This window comes from Protopterus annectens, chromosome 2.part2, assembly GCF_019279795.1.
Source record: "Protopterus annectens isolate FY-2018-M chromosome 2.part2, PAN1.0, whole genome shotgun sequence".
Lineage (NCBI taxonomy): Eukaryota > Metazoa > Chordata > Ceratodontiformes > Protopteridae > Protopterus > Protopterus annectens.
This window is the reverse complement of record NC_056730.1, coordinates 509,394,960-509,413,642: the sequence shown is the minus strand read 5'-3', so window position 1 is coordinate 509,413,642 and position 18,683 is coordinate 509,394,960. Positions and strand designations below refer to the sequence as shown.

The window sequence follows — 18,683 nt, the reverse complement described above, 5'->3', positions numbered from 1 at the left end:
TATTGATCAGTGCTGTTTTAGTTTTATTTGAGCATACTTACACTTTCTACACGTGTTTGCAAAGCTTCTTCCTGCAGAAGGTCATTTTCTTTGCTTCTGTGCTTTAGTATCGGAAAACAATAACTAAAACATCCCCTTTGAAAAACAATTATTCCACAGCAGTTTTACACAGACCTAGTAATCAGCACCTTGCTATCTAAGAGAGAACGGATATTTCTTCTCCCAACAAAGAAAGGTTTTCTGCAGTGATCTTTGCCAGACAAAATGATTTTTTTTTACAAAAAAATAAATAAACTCAAAATCTATATCCAAAGCACAAAAAGACCTGCAATGATTTATGTTGGGTAAGAACCCTACATCAATTCTAACAAATGAAAATTAATGCTTAACTAGTTTACTGAGTCTTCAGTTCTCACACAGGTTCCACACTACTAGAAATGCTGACCCATGTTCTACCTAATACAGATTATCTATTGCAAAGCACAGTAATGGCATTAACTAATAACATAAGTAATCAAATTATATGGATGGATGTATACACACACACACACATACATATATATATATATATATATATATATATATATATATATATATATATATATATATATATATATATGGGTCTACTTCATAGCACCTAAAACCCATTTGAATGACTTTCATTTCATCAAGACCAAATCACCTAATTTTCAAAATACTGAAAACTCATTAGACTGAATTTCATTTCACTGAATTGTAAGCCATAGACATGATGTGGGTTTCCACTGACCCGTGTCTTGTTTGTGATAAAAAGAATTTCTGTAACTTATAGCCGTTTTGTCTGGTAAGCCCCAACTGAAGTGGACATAATTAATAACTCCCCACTTACTCCCTGTATCTTTCTCTTTTCCTTCCAGTTCACTCCCCTCTGGACAAGTTGTCTCACTCTGTGTCTTCAAAAGGACTGGGAAACCCAGTACAATTGGGAGCGTCTGGGACTGCATAAAATAGCCGCAACTGATTAACGGCTCGCACCTTTCCATCATATTGTGCATGTACGTGGCTTTCCTAAGCACCAGTGTACCTTACTACTCAAACTTTCATGTTTAGTGATCTGCTGTTTAAGTCAACTAATCTTGCTCTGGGCAAGCATGTTACATAGTGGTCTGGTCCATAAACTCCCCTCATCTAGCATCCCCGTGTCCTCTCCCTGCTCCTACGTAGTGCTATATTTTTATCTGTAGCTTACCTCCTTAGTCTTATCTCCTCATCCAAAACCCTCACCTTTTTTCAGAACTAGCCCACTGTTTTGGTCCTGTACAAACCCCTAAATTCCCCTTCCTCTGCTACTGTAATCAGACTACGTACCTGCAGAGTTCCTAGAGCCTTGACTGATTTTTTTCTATGATACTTTCTGCTGCAGATTCAGCCCTGCTCCGGTCCTCACCCCCCCCCCCAATTCCCACGCACCCTACATTTCTTCTCATCCATCTTGTCTCCTCCCACCTAACTGTCCAATCACACTACAAACTTCACTCTCTTCTCCTACCTCTCACCTTTCACACCACTTCCCCTACTCACTATAAGTACAACCCACTCCACAACCGCTCTACTTCATTCCCTTACCTACACACCCACATTCCTCTGCATTCTTATACCCAACACCTTTAAACTCCCCTCTCGACCAACCATACAAACCATGCTCACTATCCTATTTATAACTGCATTTCTTTTACTACTGCCTCTCCTTACATCATATCATTCCAGCACCCACTATGTCAAACCAACATCAACCTCCTCCTGTATTAACTACACACACTCACATACTACACTCACTACCATATCTCCCTCTCTGTACAACACTTCCATCTGCCACTGTTTCCACTACAAAATACTTCAACTATCCCACCCCTGTAACCCTAGACCCACACTTTCACTCATTTCAAATAAACACAACACTCCCAAACACAATTTACTACATACTATACTTTTACTAGCTGGTGACATCCACCCTAACTCTGGGCCTACCCTAATAAACCTACCCCCATCCCAACAATTTCCCCCTCCTACCCAGTTAACCAATACCCCCTTACACAGTACACTCTCATCTCCCCACCCTCCAACAAACACTTATCCATAATGGCAATCAACACTCAAAGTCTTACTAACAAAATTATTGACCTTCATGCTTGGATCTCCCAGTATTCCCCCCATTTACTTATACTTTCTGAATCCTGGCTGAAACCCCATATATCCAACTCTGAAATCCTTCCCCTTGGGTATTGCAAATATCGACTAGACAGAACCACCAAAAAGGTGGGGGTGTAGCAATTTTTTACTCTCATCACCACACCCTTTCCCCCATTTCCATTGACATAGCTGATTTTTGCCCAGCAGAAATACTGATACTAAACTACCACCTAAACAACCACAAATAAACTTGCCATTGCTGCCATTTATATTCCTCCAGGCAAGAACATACAAATTCTCAAAAACATTCTTTCCTGGTTATCTCAAAACCTACCCTACAAAACTTTATTTATTTTATTTATTTCCAGTTTGATTACCGGGGAAGTCCACTGGGCCCAGACAGCCCATTTTCAGTGGAGGCCCAGGGAGAAAAGCTCAGTGAAACAGATTAAAGTATCAAGCTAACAGTCCAATAAAAATAAAAGTACAAGTACAGATGCATATCAAATAATACAAAGCATGAACAATATTGCCCATAGTGGAAACATATTGTGCAGATACATTTTAACAAATTCACACAGTTAAAGTCAAAAGTCAAAAGCTATTTACAATATTTACAGAGTGTGAGAGATTGTATGGGAATTAACTATACAATATTATAGTCAGCTATAAGGTGCTTAGGAACTCAGGAAGATACTTTCCCAGGGGCTTTTGTTAATGAGTTCTAGGTAGAGAGAATGCAGTTACATTTCCATTTGGAGGAGAGGTAGGTGTAAAGCTGAGTTTTGGAAATGTTTGTGTTTGACATTGTCCTTAGTGTGGAAAGGGAGAGAGTTCCATTTCTTACCTACAGAGAAGGAGAGGAGAAGTTATCCAGAAGGACGTTTAGGTTTGTGGACTGCTAGGAGATGTGAATATAGACTGGAAACCACTTGAATCCCCTTCACCTGCCCAAAGTATCAATATGTTGGGTTTCACCCAACTTATCACCACTCCCACTAGACTCTCCAAGCACTCCTATCAAGGCACAACAATTGGTTGACTGGATCCTCAGTAACAGCCACCAACATTATCACAACCCCACAACACTACCTGATGCACTAAGTGGCCACCTATCCATTAGCATAGATACCTAGCCCAACAACAGAAAACACATCAGTTTAAAATCTGTCATAAACTCAAAGACTTCAACCCCACATCCTTCAATGATAATCACTCTGCCATAAACTGGTCCATCCTGTACTCACTCCCTCTAAATGAGGTCGTACTTGAATTCAACCGTATCTTTCTAAATACCCTCGATTGACTAGCCCTTCCCCCATGTAAAATAAGAATAAAATCAAACTACGCCCCATGGCTCAACAAAGACACTTGCAAACTAATGCACAAACAAGAAAACGCCTGGAAAACTTGGTTAAAAAGTAAATTCCCCAATCACCTCCAACTATTTAAAGAAATAAGGAACCAGCAAAAAAAGAAATCGACAATGATAAAAAGTCCTTTTACGCTTAGACACAAACCTCCACTCATTCAAATCCTAACAATTTCTTGAAAAATACCAACTCTATCCTACACCCTGTAAAATCCCAAACCCCCATTCCCTACCCTAACTTTCCTGACTATGAGACCTCTCTCCTCAACCAGTTTTTCATAGACTCTATCAGCAAATTGACCAAAACAGGCCACGATCACACCCAAAATCTGCTCCACAACCTAACACTCCATACTATTAGCAAGAATACTAATCTCACCTTAAACTGTATCACTACATCCTACATAAAATCTCTACTCCTCAAACTTAAACCATGTTCCCCTTGTGCAGACAACCCCCCACTTCCTCAAGCTTGCTGCAAAATCCATCGCCTATCCAGTCTCAATACTCATTAAGCATTCTATAAAAGAAGCCACTATACCCAAAATATGGAAATCCTTTTACATTATCCCCCTTCAAAAAGGAGGTAACTCCAATGATCCCTCCAATTACTGGCCAACTGCCATACTCTCCCCATTTTCAAAAATACTAGAAAAGTGTATTCACAGCCAAATACTTAACTTCCTCCTACAAAACAACCTCCTCACCCCAACCCAGCACTGCTTCCGACCTCACCATAGCACCTCTACAGCCCTTATCTCCTTCACCCACACCATTGCTGAAGCTAGAAACAGCAATAACTTAGTCTCATGTTTGTTCCTCGATTTATCTAAAGCATTTGACACAGTATCACATACCAAACTTCTGACCAAAATGGCTAATCCCAACCTATCTGGCTCAGCATTCTCATGGTTCTATAGTTACCTCTTACCTATACACACTGGCATACCCCAGGGTTCCATTCTTGAACCCCTGCTCTTTAACATCTTTATCAACGACCTTCACTCCTCCATCTCCCTCTCCAGCATCATTCAGTATGCATAACACTCGGCCCTTATCACATCCACTAACTCTATCACACTTCTTCAAACACACATGCAGCAATCCTAAAAAACAGCCAACTTATCCTTAACCCCAAAAAACAAAGCTACTTTTCTTTCTCCCAAAATACAATGACCATCACGAGGTTAACTTCTCCATCTCCTCTCTAGATAGCACAATAATCAACACAGACACTCACACAAAATTACTTGGAATGACTATTGATGACCAATTAAAGTTAGACTTACACATTCACCATGCAATAAAAAAACTAACCAAAAACTTGGCCTGTTATACTGCAACTCAAAATTTCTCTCTGCAAAATCTAGACAATCCCTTGCCCAAGCCTGCCTCCTCCCTAGCCTCCTCTATGGTTCACTAGTTCTCACCAATCTTCAATCTGGTTTACTCTCTAGACTGCAGCAAACCTACAATAAAATTGCCAAAATTTGCAGCCAACCTTCTTAACCCAACTCACCACTGCATAGCCCGCCACAGCTACAATAGCTGGAATTCTCCCATCACATAAAACTGTCCCAACTACATCTAACCCACTGCATACTTAACAAACCCACCTCCTGCCCATCCCTAACAACTCTATTCTCATACTATTCCACCCATGCCTCCTCCATAGCTCTGAGAACCTTCTCCTACAAACATATGCATATAAATTGAACATAGGCAACCTCCTACGTAAATCTTCTTATTACAAAATTCTGGAACAGCATACCCTCTAACCTGCGAAACACCACTAAAGCAACAAGCTTCAAAAAAGAACTGAAACTATTCTTCCAAACTAAATGGATCTGCCCATGCCAGGATCCCACCTGACCACCCTCCTCCTGCTCCATAACTACTCTAGCTTAGTCAAATTTATCTAACCTCTGAATTTCCTTTCTGGTAATTGCATAATCCTTCTGGCACCATCTGTAACTGCCTTACATGTATTCACCAAAATAACTCTTCCAATTTCTGTAAGGTAAATGCTTTTTCAACCATAGTATGTATGTATCTTGTGTACACTGTTTTTGCTATGACTTTCTCATTCTTGTATTAATATGTTGTTATACTTATTCTTGTGTTACTATGTATATATCTATTATTGGAGCTTTTCTCCTCAGGTCTCCACTGAAAATGTGCTATAAACTGCTCACTTGGACCAACCCAGTTAACAAATGTGAAATAAATAAATAAATTACAGTGCTGATTGTCAGAGTAGCGATAGTCAGGTAGAAAGTAGTGTTGTAGTGTTTTTAAATGTGGGTACATCTCTTTACGTTTTTATGGGAAGTATCTAAAGTAATATGGCGGATGTTTTATGCGTTCCCAGCAGTAGTGGCAGCGTGGAGAGTACTGTAAGGCAAGTAAAAGGTATATGCCCTTTTCCCCACTGTAGTGCAATCCTGGAGTTAGTATATATAGTTGGGGGGGCACAGACCAGCACACTGGGGGCAGGCATAGCCCCCCACTAAGTTTGGTTTTATATTGTCTGGTTTCTGTTAAGAGGATAAGTAAGTAGTTTTTAAGTTCTGGAAAGAGGTAGTTATTAGTGCTGTGAGCTTGTCTGTCTATGGTTTAGTCTTTTGAAATTTAGCATTGTAAGCTTTCAGTGAAATGAGATTCAGTCAAATGAATTTTCAGTATTTTGAAAATTATGTGATTTGGTCTCAGTGAAATGAAAGTCAGTCAAATGGGTTTTAGGTGATGTGAAGTAGACCCATACACACACACACACACACATATATATATATATATATATATATATATATACACACACACACACACACACACACACACACACACACACACACACACACATATATGTTCTCTACAGATGATCAAAATTCCAAAAGGCCGACTTTCATATGGCCGAGACCATAAGATCGACTTTGGAATTTAGAACACCTATTACAAACAGTAACAGAATACAAATAAATTACCAGCACGTTGTTAGCAGGGGGGCAAGCCCCTCACACCCCCTGCTATTTAAATATACCAACTCCAAGATTGCACTACTGTGTGGAAAAGGGAAATCTTCCTGTTCTGCGCTTTATGGAGCTGTCCATTCAGAATGTTCAAAAGAGAAAGCTGATTGTAGTACTAATGCTTGAGACAGAAGTACACCATCCTGAAGCAGTAGCATTATTCTGCTCTGGTAAGTAATAACTGCTGAGTGCCGACAAATATCTGGAAGATTATATCTAGCCATAGCCAGCTTTTTATATAACTAGCTGCAGATTACAAGTTTTGATTTTTTTTAATTAAATCCAATTTGTTTGAAATGTAACTTTCGTTGACTCATGTTTGAAAATAATTTGTTTTGTAAACATTATGCTGTTGGTTTTGAAAGAGTTGTAATGTCAGATTTTTGTAAATTGCTAATTTCCACGTTAGGAAGGTTTTTGTGGGGTAAGGGCTAACAGTATTTTAATGTGTCTGGCAGTAAGTATTTTGATAGCAGAATAAATCCTGGGATTATACCCAGCCTGATGTACCATGAATGAGTTCAAATAACCTTCTAATTTATTTCTGAGATGATTAACCAAAACAGTAACTGTGTGTGAGTGTGTGTGTGTGTGTGTGTGTGTGTGTGTGTGTGTGTGTATGTGGTGGTGGGGTTGAGATTGTGTTAAATACCCGCTGCTGTTGCACGTAGATGTCCTTTTGATGCTGATTGCATTGGTCTGTCTGCAAAAAACAAAACAAAAAGAAAAAAAAGCTCTATTTTAGTGGTGGTTTCTGAATTGAATACCGAACTACTGAAAAGTTTTTATCATTTAAAACTGCTGTGATGTAAGAATGTATATAAACCCAGTATTTCGGCACCGTATACCTTTGAAGTTTTAGACTATGCTTATTAGTTACAAAAAGAGTGTTTGCGCTTCGGTAGATGTAGTGAGATGTGAGGCTGCAGGCACTAGGCAGACATATTAATTTTAGTTGTAAATATGTTTGAACGTTTAAATTATCGATATTTCCAATACGGTTTAATATGCCATTTACAGAAAGTGTGTGCTAATTTTTTTGTTTTTTGAGAACAGTTGTTCATTAGATATTTCTTGGCAGACTATCATTAGTTTTCTTTGGATTCCTTACCTGTATTGCAGTTTCCATCCCTGAAATTCATAAACAGGAAAATAGAGGTTATCCTATAGCTTCACGTTCGAGTTTGCAGAGCTGAAATTTTGCAGTTGCTCCTTGTTTGCACAGTTGTAATGACCATAGGCTTTTATAAAGGGGGTGCAAATGAAGCGCCATAAAAGAAATTACCATCACTGAACATTTAAAACCTGTGACAGCTGTCTTGCAAAGGAGTGGAAGAAAAACAGTGGATCATACAACTTCATGCACTGCTAAACTTTTAACTAGTGGTTATTTGTATCAACTTTGGATTAGTTGATTTATTTTATCGCTATATTAATGTTTTCCAGTGACTTCTCCATAATAAGTTATGGGATTGGCTAGCTCAGCTAACATATGTGCACAAGTGGGACACGTAAGTTCTGGGAATTGTACTAATAAGAACGAAGTGCCGAGGGAGTAGGGATTGTGGGCATGGGCATGGTGATGGCCCTAAATTATTGTCTTAGCTATCGTGTTTAGAAATGTGCTGGTGATTACTGCAATAACAAGATTCCAGCAGCTTTAGTCTGTAAAAACTCTTTATTGCTTCACTAGCATGTGTGTATCTGGTTATGGGGCTCATTGTGGTGCCTTTGGGCAGCAGCATGGTTATCCTAAAATCTTGGAAGTTTGGCAATTTCTGGTTTGAATTCTGGGCTTCTGTGGATGTGTTCTGCATGAATGCTAATATAGAGACCCTCTATATAATCACCATTGACAGGTATGTGGCCATCACCTCACCATACCTCTCAATCTCTCAGAGCAAGAAATCTGGACAAAGACCAAAATAATGGTGGGACATAGGCCTCTAAACTTAGAAAGTTGCTAGAATAACAGGTTTTGCATTATTACATATTTTCTGAGGGATATGAAGTCTGAAATTCAAATGTCTGCCATTATTTCTTATTTAATGACTTCAAGTTTCATGTTGGTATCCCACAAGTCCATTGGAGTGGACGGATTACATGATTATGTACGGAAATTTTATGTTAATCAGCATCCCGATGTTTGGACAGTTGTACCTACTTTTCATGGGCCTTTGTCCAGATTTTTGATGTTTCCAGGTTGAGAGGTATGGTGAGAGGTCATCATCCATTTCCACAATATCACAGCTTCCAGACATAAGGGATATGATTCAAGCTGCCCCTTGTTTGTTGATACACAAAAGTACTGTTACACTTTCTGTTTTGAATGGATATCATACCCTGAGGAAGGTAGTCCAGAAGTTCCTGCAACATTAGGAGGTCTGTCATCAGTTCCAGGACATTTAAGGCAGTTGGTGCAGCAATTAAGATTATGAAGTTTACTTCTGGGGGTATAGGCTTTAATTCCCTCAGCCCTTATTTGCCTGCTGTGCGAACTTGAGCAAGTTACTTAACCAGACACTGCTCACTGGTTGCCCCTGAAAAGGGACTGTGTGTCCAGTAGGCCTACTTGGTAAACAAATAGGATTATTACTTATGTATAGGTTGGCCTTGTTTTCAATCCAAATAACTTGGACCATTCTTCCTTCATAACACACCCCCACCCCACCCTAGGAAGGATGCACCCATGGTCACTGTTGCTATTGGAGCTGGGGTTTGAAAGAGTTTGACCATGCAAAGCAATGGTGTTTGCAACCACCACAGAAGGTGCTTCCTGCATTATTGTGCATCTATTATCGTCCTGGAAAGAGGATGGCAACTCTGCAACCATTGCATTTGGTGGAGCCATTATAAGATTCTTGTGTGATACGGAGGGAATGCACCATCAGTACTGAAGAGGCCACGAGGCCTAAGACCCTGAGAATTAAGCATGCAGTGAGGCAATTGTTGAGTAAAAGACTTTCCACTGTGGACTGCAAGGTATGAATTCTCTCTCAAGGAAGCAAGACAATGGAAAGAGTAGAATCCAGATGGCATCCCAAAAAGATTAGATTCTGTGTGGGATTTAAGTTGGATTTCTTTAGGTTCACAAAAATGCCCAGAGTTGTACAGTAGAAGAAGATAATCTCTGGCTTGCTAAAGTGACTCCATCAAGGGAACAGCCAAGAGCTACTCATTCAAATATGGTAAGATTTTGTATCCCTGAAGTCGTAGATAGGCTACTATTAACTGCCATGCATTTGGTGAACACCCTAGGAACTGTGGTGAGGCCAAATGGCAGGGCTTTGAAATGATAATGGCTAGCTCCTAAATGGAAGCATAAGTATTTCCTGGACTTCTTTGCTATCCTCATATGAATATCCTAGATATCCACTGAGCACATCCATTCATTCTCCTTGAGACAAGGCAGAATTGATTGCACCATGATCATTTTGAAACAGGTCTCTTTTTATATAAGTGTTTAAGAGGTTCTTGGTTTTATCTAAAAGCAAAAGAGTTTGGAATAAAATCCCTGACCCTGTCTGGTCTGATGGAACCTCTTGGATGGCTTTTTTTTTCTAGAAGAGTACGTACCTCTTTTGAAGGGGCCTTTGCCTGTTTGGGTGGGACATCCAGCAATGGATGATTTGGTTGAGGGGGAATTCTCAAAATTAGAATGCAATAGCCTCTGAATATTATCTGTCTCACCCAATTCTCTCATGTGATGATGAATCACAAGTCTGGATAGTGGGAGATGTACCCCCTGACTGCCTCTAGAGTGGAGCAGTTGGGCAGACCTTCAGGGATTTTGGGGTCTTTTATCAGAGAAGCTCATGCGATACCTTGATTTTATGGACCTCCTTGGCCTCTGGGACTGCATCCATTAAAGGGGCCACCTCTGCCATGGCTGCCTCCATCAGTAGGCGAGTCAAACTAATGCCTAGATTTGCACAACCCAAGACAGAGACAGACAGGGAGAGAAAGGTCCTTTTTGTTTTCTATTAAAAGGGTGTTGGTTGGCCTCAAACTTGACTCCAATGGCAAAAAGGGTATTAAAATCTTGTTCACTCTTCTACATCTTCTCTTTCACAGATGGACAAAACAAGGATGACCTATCAATGGCTGCATTTGTGAAGGAAGCTTTAAAGTTGTCCGCAAAATCATATACTCACAGCCAAGCATAGCATCTCATTGTTACACCAGCTCCAGCTGTTTTAGCCACTCCATCAGCTGCATTATGTGTAAGGCACAAGGAGAAGTTTGTGATAGTAGACATGGTCATCAGTGTAGCTTGAAGCAGTTTCTGCAATTCTGCTGTCAATGGATTCTTCTGAGTTGATCAGGCTTGTTGTGAGAGATCTCTATGGAATCTATTCATATGAGTGGCGTAGTTCAAAGCCAGAAGTGTGAATGTGCAAGAAGCATACTCCAACTTTCCTATTCATCAACCTTGATTCCTTGTTAGGAGAATGAATAGAGGTAGAATGCTCTAATAATTCTCCTTTAGTGGCTGCTACCACAATGATGGAGTGGACAGATGGAGATTTGGACCCGGAAGGATCTATCTTACGGGGGGGGGGGGTCTTACCTGTTAACTGAAGACAGCTTTGCATGTGTCGAGTTCCCACCATGATCTCCTGACTGCCAGGTCAATCAACTTGTTCGCCAGTGGGACCACCCATGTCATATTTTGTGTCATTTCATATTCCTCAAACAATACTTCCTCTTCCTGAGAGGGGGATCTACAGGGCAAGACTCCCTCTGTAGAATCAGTTCTATTATCTAAGGTGGGGACTCTTAAGGGGAGTCTTTGTGTTTTCTCTTACACATCCTTTTCTTCAGAGGTTCAGGGGGATGAGTCTCCTGACTCCTCAGAGGACTGTTTCTGCTCTTGGGCAGCGAGTTTGAGGTCAGCAGGGAAACTCTGATCTGTTGATGCCAGAGCAGAATAAAACAAAACTGAACGAGGGCCAGCAGGCTCGTGGTCTTTTTGATGAAAAAAAAAACTGATCCTCCCCAGCACCTGGAAAGCCATGCCTACTTTCAACAGGTCCAAACTGACTGTTTCCACAGACAGGTCCAATTCTCCCTTTAAAGAAAAAGATTCTGACACAGGAGGGACTCCTGAAACCATGAAGGAAGACAGCCCTGATGAGGGGATTTGAAGCAATGTCTGAGGCAGATGCCTCCGATACCAGTAGTTGCACTGAGGGCAGAAGCCCAGTCAGTGGAGCATAAAGCATTGACCCAGTTTCTCAGATCCAAGACTCAGATGGCTCCGAAAATGCTGGAAATGAGTAAGTCAGCACAACAAATCATGGATCCTAAGAATCATAGAAAGAACAGTTGTGTAAAATCTTGCCATAACAGTAGATGTCCTTCTCAAACTAAACCAATATCATCTATCTAATTCCACTCTTACCTGGTTCCAAAGCTACTTAACTGACAGGTACAAAGCTGTGAAATGGGAAACTTCTCTCTCTCCTCAGCTGCCCATAACTATAGGAGTCCCACAGGGTTCTATCTTAGGACCACTACTATTCACAGTCTTCACAAATGACCTCCACACCTCCACACAGCATGCATCTATAATTCAGTATGCAGATGACACTACCTTAATCTGTGCTGCACAAAACATTCCCACCCTCCTGCAAACAACTCAACTAGCATTCTCTGACGTTGAAAACTACCTTACCAAAGCCCAACTTATCCTCAATCCAAAGAAAACTCAGCTTATGATTATAACCAGTTCTAACAAAAACACTAACAGTCAATTCACTATCTACTCCACAAATGCTACTCCAATTGCTCCAGTGGCACAGGCTAAGCTATTGGGAATAACCATAGACTCCCACCTAAAATTTGATAGTCATCTGAACTTAACTATTAAAAAAGTACATGCCAAACTGGGGTCACTCTACCGTATCAAACCATTTCTTACCAACAACACAAGATCAGCCATTGCTCACTCCCAACTTCTATCCACCCTACTCTATGCATCTCCCACTCTGACTAATCTCAACAAAACTGAACTAAGCAAAATGGAAGCTTGCTATAACAGAATTCCCCGTTTTGCTGCAAATTGCTCATATAGAACTCATCACTGTACTGCTTTGAGACAGCTCCACTGGCGTGAACTGCCCAACCTCCTAACCTACAATCAGCTCTGCCTCTGTCATTCTATTTATTATCTCCCCAATAAGTGTCCTGCCCTCAAAAACCTAGTACAACATCACTCAGCCAAAAGGCCTCTTAGATCATCAAGCAAACTACTACTAGAAGTCACCAACAGCTACAATAGCTTTGGAGATGCACTATATAGTAGTTCGGTGGCTAAAAAATGGAACTCTGTCCCTACTAGCATTCAAAACACATCATCCAAAGCCTCCTTTAAAGACCTCATCAGGCAACATCTCAAGCAAAGTTGGCAGTGCCATGATTGCTCCCCAGGCTAGTGAAAGCGGATAACATATGCATACTAAATCTAGAGCAATTGATAATAGTTTTTCAATCTTACTCACAAGCACTGGCTAATCTACAATGTATGTACTGTACCTGTGTACTATGTATGTATTCTACCTACATTCCAAAGTTCAGCTGTACACCACAAATCTATTACTTACCTTTATTTTTAAAATTAATATTTTTTTGATTGTTCTCTCCACTGTAACTGTTTGTGCCGCATACCACTGTAAAAACATGTCTCTTGTAATTTGTGTGTATACTGATTATGTCTAAATAACTAAATGTGTCTGTAATTTTTCTTTGTGGAGCTTTTCTCCCCGGGCCTCTGCTGAAAAAGGGCCTTTTCGGCTCAGTCAGACACCCCCGGTTAACAAATGTAAAATAAATAAAAATAAATAAAATATTCACTGTTGTAGTATTCTTTACTATAGCGTTCTTCTGCATAGGGTAGCCTGATGTTTGGACAGTATATCAAAGCTTTATGAGCTGTGCCATACATCACACATTTGCTCTCTGTACAGGACGTAAGGTATAAAAGTGACATACAATCGCAGTTATCCAAAATTGAATTGCTCAAGTAGATTACAGTCTCCATAGGACAAAGGAGTCCATGCACATCCAGAAGAAGTAAATGCAGAAGAAAAAGGGAAGACCTTCAGCCAGAAGGGAATCCAAAACAAAAAAACAGAACAAACAAGAGGGGTTTGAAGGGAGAGAGAAAATAATGCAACAGTGAAAAGAAGGACATCTACTGTTGTTATAAGATTTTACACAACTGTATTATGTCCTTCTATATCACTGTTGCAGTATTCTTTACTATAGGGAAAATAAAAAAGCTCAAGAAACACAATGGGATGTGGAAGGCTGAGAAAAGCCCTCAACAAACCCATACAAAATGGTTCTAGCAAAACCTGCTCTGACCCGAAAAAACATATCCAGTTTACAGTGCTTAGTAAAGGTATGCACTGAAGACTAAGGAGCAGCTTCTAGTATGGAACTGGTGTCCAACCCCTTAAAGAAAGTAGCAGAAGAGGCAACAGTACTAGTGGAATGAGCTCTAACAGAAGTAGACAAGGAGGAGAAGGAATAGGTTTACTTGGAGGCCTAAGATGCAGGATGACTTTAAGAAATGGTCTGACCTCAAAATTAGAAGCCAAGGGAGGATTCAATGGCAGACAAGCAGAAATGGCTGACAAATGGGCCTTCACAGAAGAATAGGCCAAGCCAGACTGAAACAACTCATACAAAGAGAAAAGGATCAAAGGGACCCCACTAAAAAAGGTTCTGGTTATGATCATGGCACCAGACAGAAAAACCTTTCCATTTGGACATATAAGATTTTCTGGTTGAGGTTTGCTTGCGTCCTGTAAAACCCTGAGCTGGTCCTTAGAAAAGAGGTGCCTGAAAGGGATCAAAAACTTTTCACTCACAGTGTCAGTTTAAGAGTGGACAAGTGAGGATGAATGAGTGACCCCTTGTCCTGTGTGAGGAGGTCCAGTCTGTGAGGTAACTTGTGGTGATTGCCTCTGGACAGATGCATTAAGAGGGGGAGCCAGTGCTGTTTTGGCCAAAAGGGAGTCACTAGCAAGATTTCTAAGGAGTCTAATGTAAATCTTCTGCAGAACTCCTGGAAATAGAGGAAGAGGAGGGAAAGCATAAAGAAACATCCCCTTCCAAGGAAATGAAAGGGTGCCTGTCTTCCATGCTAGATGGCATGGAACTCTGGAACAGAAGAGAGGGAGCTGCCTGTTCAGAGGGGAGGCAAAAAAGACCTACCTGAGGAAAACCCCACTAATGGACAATGTCTAAAAGCACATCTCTGTGAAGGATCTTTTCGTGAGACTGTGTATTAGACCTACTCAAACAGTCTGCTACTAGATTGTGCGTGATAAAATGTATACTGCTAACTAATAATTTGCAGACACATCCCAAGCATAAACAGCCATCCAGCAGAGAAGGTAAGCTTTGTGCCTCCCTGCTTGTTAACATACCACATCACTACACTGTTGTCTGTGTACATCTTCAAGGGGCCTGGAGAGATCATGGGGTGAAAAGCTTGAAGGGCCAGAATTAAGAGTTCTCAACACTTTGATGTTAATATGGTCTGACTTCTGATGGAGGGGGACAGAGACCCTGAACTTTCAGGTGATCACAGAAATTCCCCCATCCCACGTCTGAGGCATCAGTGAACAGTTCTTGAGAAGGGACTAGAGGCTGAAAGGGCAGGCCTGGGTTGAGAGCAAACTGTCACATTCACCACTTGAATTCCTTTTTTAGACAAAAAGGAGAGGTACCCTGAAATCCAGAGGATGGCAATGCTGCAGCAAAACCTACTTGAGGTACCATTAAAGTTTCCGCACATACAGCCTGGCAAGAGGAATCACTGGAATAGAAGAGGCCATCAATCCCATGGCTTGAAGAAATTCTCTGGCTGGAATGTCAGTCAGAGGAAGAAGAGACTGAAAGAAGGCTGTCAATATCAATGACAAAACTTATGGAGGTGGAAAAGAGGCCAGCATTGCATTGTCTGAATCCTACATCCCAGATACATATGATCCTGAGGGGTAATCTGGATAGACTTTTGGACTTTGGAAGTTGATAGTGAACCCCAGACTTTGAAGAAGACAGATGGTGAACTCCAGATTCTGTAACAGGCAACTGGGAGAAAGTGCCTGTAGCAACAAGTCATCTAGATAAGGAAACATCTGAATGCCTTGGAGACAGCAGAAGCCAATCACAGGAGCTAGGCATTTTGTGAATACTCTTGGGGCAGTAGAGTGGCCAAAGGGCAAAGCAGAGAACTGAAAATGAGAGGAAAAAACAGAGAAATGTAAAAATTTCCTGAAAGCAGGGTGAATAGGGATATGAAGATAAGCATCCTTCAGATCCAAAGACATCAGAAAAGCCTGGGGTAGTAAAAAAGGAAACAGGGTTTGAAGAGAAAGCATCCAAAAACAGGGTACATTGAGAAAGGTGTTGAGCAGGGAGAAATCCAGAAGAGGTCTCCAAGTGCCCTCCTTTTGAGGAACCAGGAACATCCTGGAATAAAAACCCCTTCCCATTTAGGAAGGGGAAACAGATGAATGGTTCCTTGGTTCACCAATGATCCTAGGACCTCAGGGAAATGAGGAAGTTGCTATAGAGGAGGTTGAAGAATCCCTGAAAAAGGAGGGAGAAACTTCCATACCATGAAGTAACCCTGACAGATGATAAAAAGAACCCAAGTGAAAAGCCAATTTGGAAGACAAAAGGAAAGCCAAAGAGACAAAGGAACCTGGTCTAACAGTGTGTGTGTGTGTGTGTGTGTGGGGGGGGGGGCTGTTACAGAGAAGCAGACTTTAATGGATAAAGGAGAAGGACCAGACCACAGTAGAAAAACTTTAATCGATCTTAGTGCCTCGGCTAACTAGCCTTCAAGAGATAAAACATTACATTCAGACATATGCATATATAAAATACAAATTAACACCAATTAACGTTTTAATCAGAGGAACACCCTCCAATTACACTCTGTATTTAACCCATTAGGTAACAATGTTTGAAATTTAAGAATACATACAGTTTCTTTATATAGAAGTCTATTTTTAACTTCAATGTCATCCCATCCTTGCACAACTTCTAATATTGTAGCCCTTAAACACTCATTATTTCCATTATGACATGACATATAATGTTGTGCTATGGGACTTTCCACTTTCCTACTTTTTATATCTCTTAAGTGCTCCTGTAACCTTGTCCTAAATAACCTTTTAGTTTCACCTATATAGAACAAGTTACAGGAGCACTTTAATGGCCACAGAAGTCTGAGAAGCCTTAGCAGAGGAGGCTCGCCTATCACCCTTCCTGCCCTTGGAAACCTGGTGGGGCTGCCAGCAGACAAAAGCAGATCTAGAAGGATAATTCCTCTAGAACTTAGGGATAGGAGATACAAAAAAATATGTGTAAGGTCCTGCAAGGCTTTACCTTTCTCTTGAAAAGACAAACAGGTCAACAGCAGCAGTCTGCAAAGAGTGTTTATTATAAAATGGGCATTCAACAACTTGGTCTTAATATCCACAGGCAAAGGCTGGAGATAATGCCAAGAATAACACCTCATGACTGACCCAAAAGCCACAATCCTGTAAGAGGCATCATAGCTACACTTGATAGAATGGTGAGCCACTTGAAAAGTAGAGCCTAAACTAGATAAGGCAGATCTGCCTTCAGAATAACGGAGGTCAGAAATAACCTGACAAGTCTGAGCAATCAAGGTCAGAGCGTATCTGGTCATGTGGGTCTGGTAATTAACAGCCCTAAAGGCCAAAGCAGAAGCAGTGTAAACCTTCTTACAAATCCTCTCCATTGCTCTACTATCCTTATCAGAAAGCAAAAGTATGGAAGAGGGCAAGAGCTTTGTCAGAAGAGACTGACATAACAGCAGGATCAGCAGGACGACACTTCAGAATAAAAACTGGCAATCCTCAGGGACCTTATACAGTCTATCAGGTTTCTTAGGAGCAGGAGGCTGAGAATCAGGAGACTTGGAAACAACAATGAAGGTGTCTAACAAGGCAGCCAACACAGGAGAAACTGCAGAGGGTTTAGGAGCATCCACCTGAACCAACTCATATCTCCTCTGAAAATCAGACACTTGAGAAAAATCCCACTTAAAGTATTCCATCATCCTAGCAATTGTGTCCCCAAAGGACAACTCCTCAAAAGGAGACTCAAAGCTAATAGACTCCGTCTTATCAGAACAATAAGCCAAAGACAAAGGCATCTGTGAAGAATAGGGCAAGGACTCCACATCAGACTCTAAATCCTCATCCGAGGAATCCAGTTACCTAGGCCATTTAGAAAGGGTAGAGGTGCACGGAGCAGCAGGTACCCGAAACCCCTTCAGAAGGCTTCTGGGCCATCAAGGCAGAAAACAAGCCAGAGTAAATTCTTTCCATTCCCTTGAGGATCCATAGGACAGATTGAAAAGTACAGTTGTGTACACTTACCATAAATGTAGATGTTCAAGTGTATTCACTGTTGCAGTCATCACACTTGGGTTATTTGCCTGCAGGTAGCCCTCAGTCAGCCCAAATACCAGAGTCTTGGGATTTCTGCGTCAGATGCTGTCGCTTCTCCCATGACATCAGGTTGTCAGGGGTATAAAACAGTCAGCCAACACCATTATATTGTTTTTTCTTGCCCCAGATGTCAACTAGGAAGCTAGTATATGGTGTGGACCACCACCAGTAAAACGTAAATACCACTGCCATAAAAAATGGCCATATAGAGGATAGGTAAAAAGGATAGAGAAAACAGGGGCCTGGAGGGAGGGAAACCAGGACTGCAACAGTGAATACACTCGAACATCTACATTTATGGTAAGTGTACACAACTGTACTAAGTTCTTCGTGTTTCACTGTTGCAGTCATCACACTTGGGTTCACTGCCAAAGCTGAGGAAGGGTGGAGGCATTCAAGAGGAGTTAGGGCTGGCTAGCAGGCCCTGTAAGAGTGCTGTACCAAATCCAGCTCTGGATTTAGAAAAAATAGGTAAGTGGTAATGCTTGGTGAAGGTGTGTACAGAACTCCAAGTTGCAGCTTCCAGAATGTCCCTGGTAGGGACTCCCTGAGAAATGGTACAGGGGTGGAAGTAGCCCTAGTGGAATGTGTTCTGATCCCCTGTGGGGTAGG

General features: G+C 41.1%; 1 protein-coding gene across 1 annotated transcript in view; it reads right to left on the bottom strand.

Annotated features, from left to right (window-relative positions):
- Nucleotides 1-18,683, bottom strand: part of LOC122795685 (coiled-coil domain-containing protein 166-like) — a 1,310,434-nt gene that overhangs the window by 974,630 nt on the left and 317,121 nt on the right. The window contains exon 3 of the mRNA XM_044063979.1: nucleotides 42-96. Coding sequence (XP_043919914.1) covers nucleotides 42-96 — 55 coding nt within the window. The remainder of the gene's footprint in view (nucleotides 1-41; nucleotides 97-18,683) is intronic.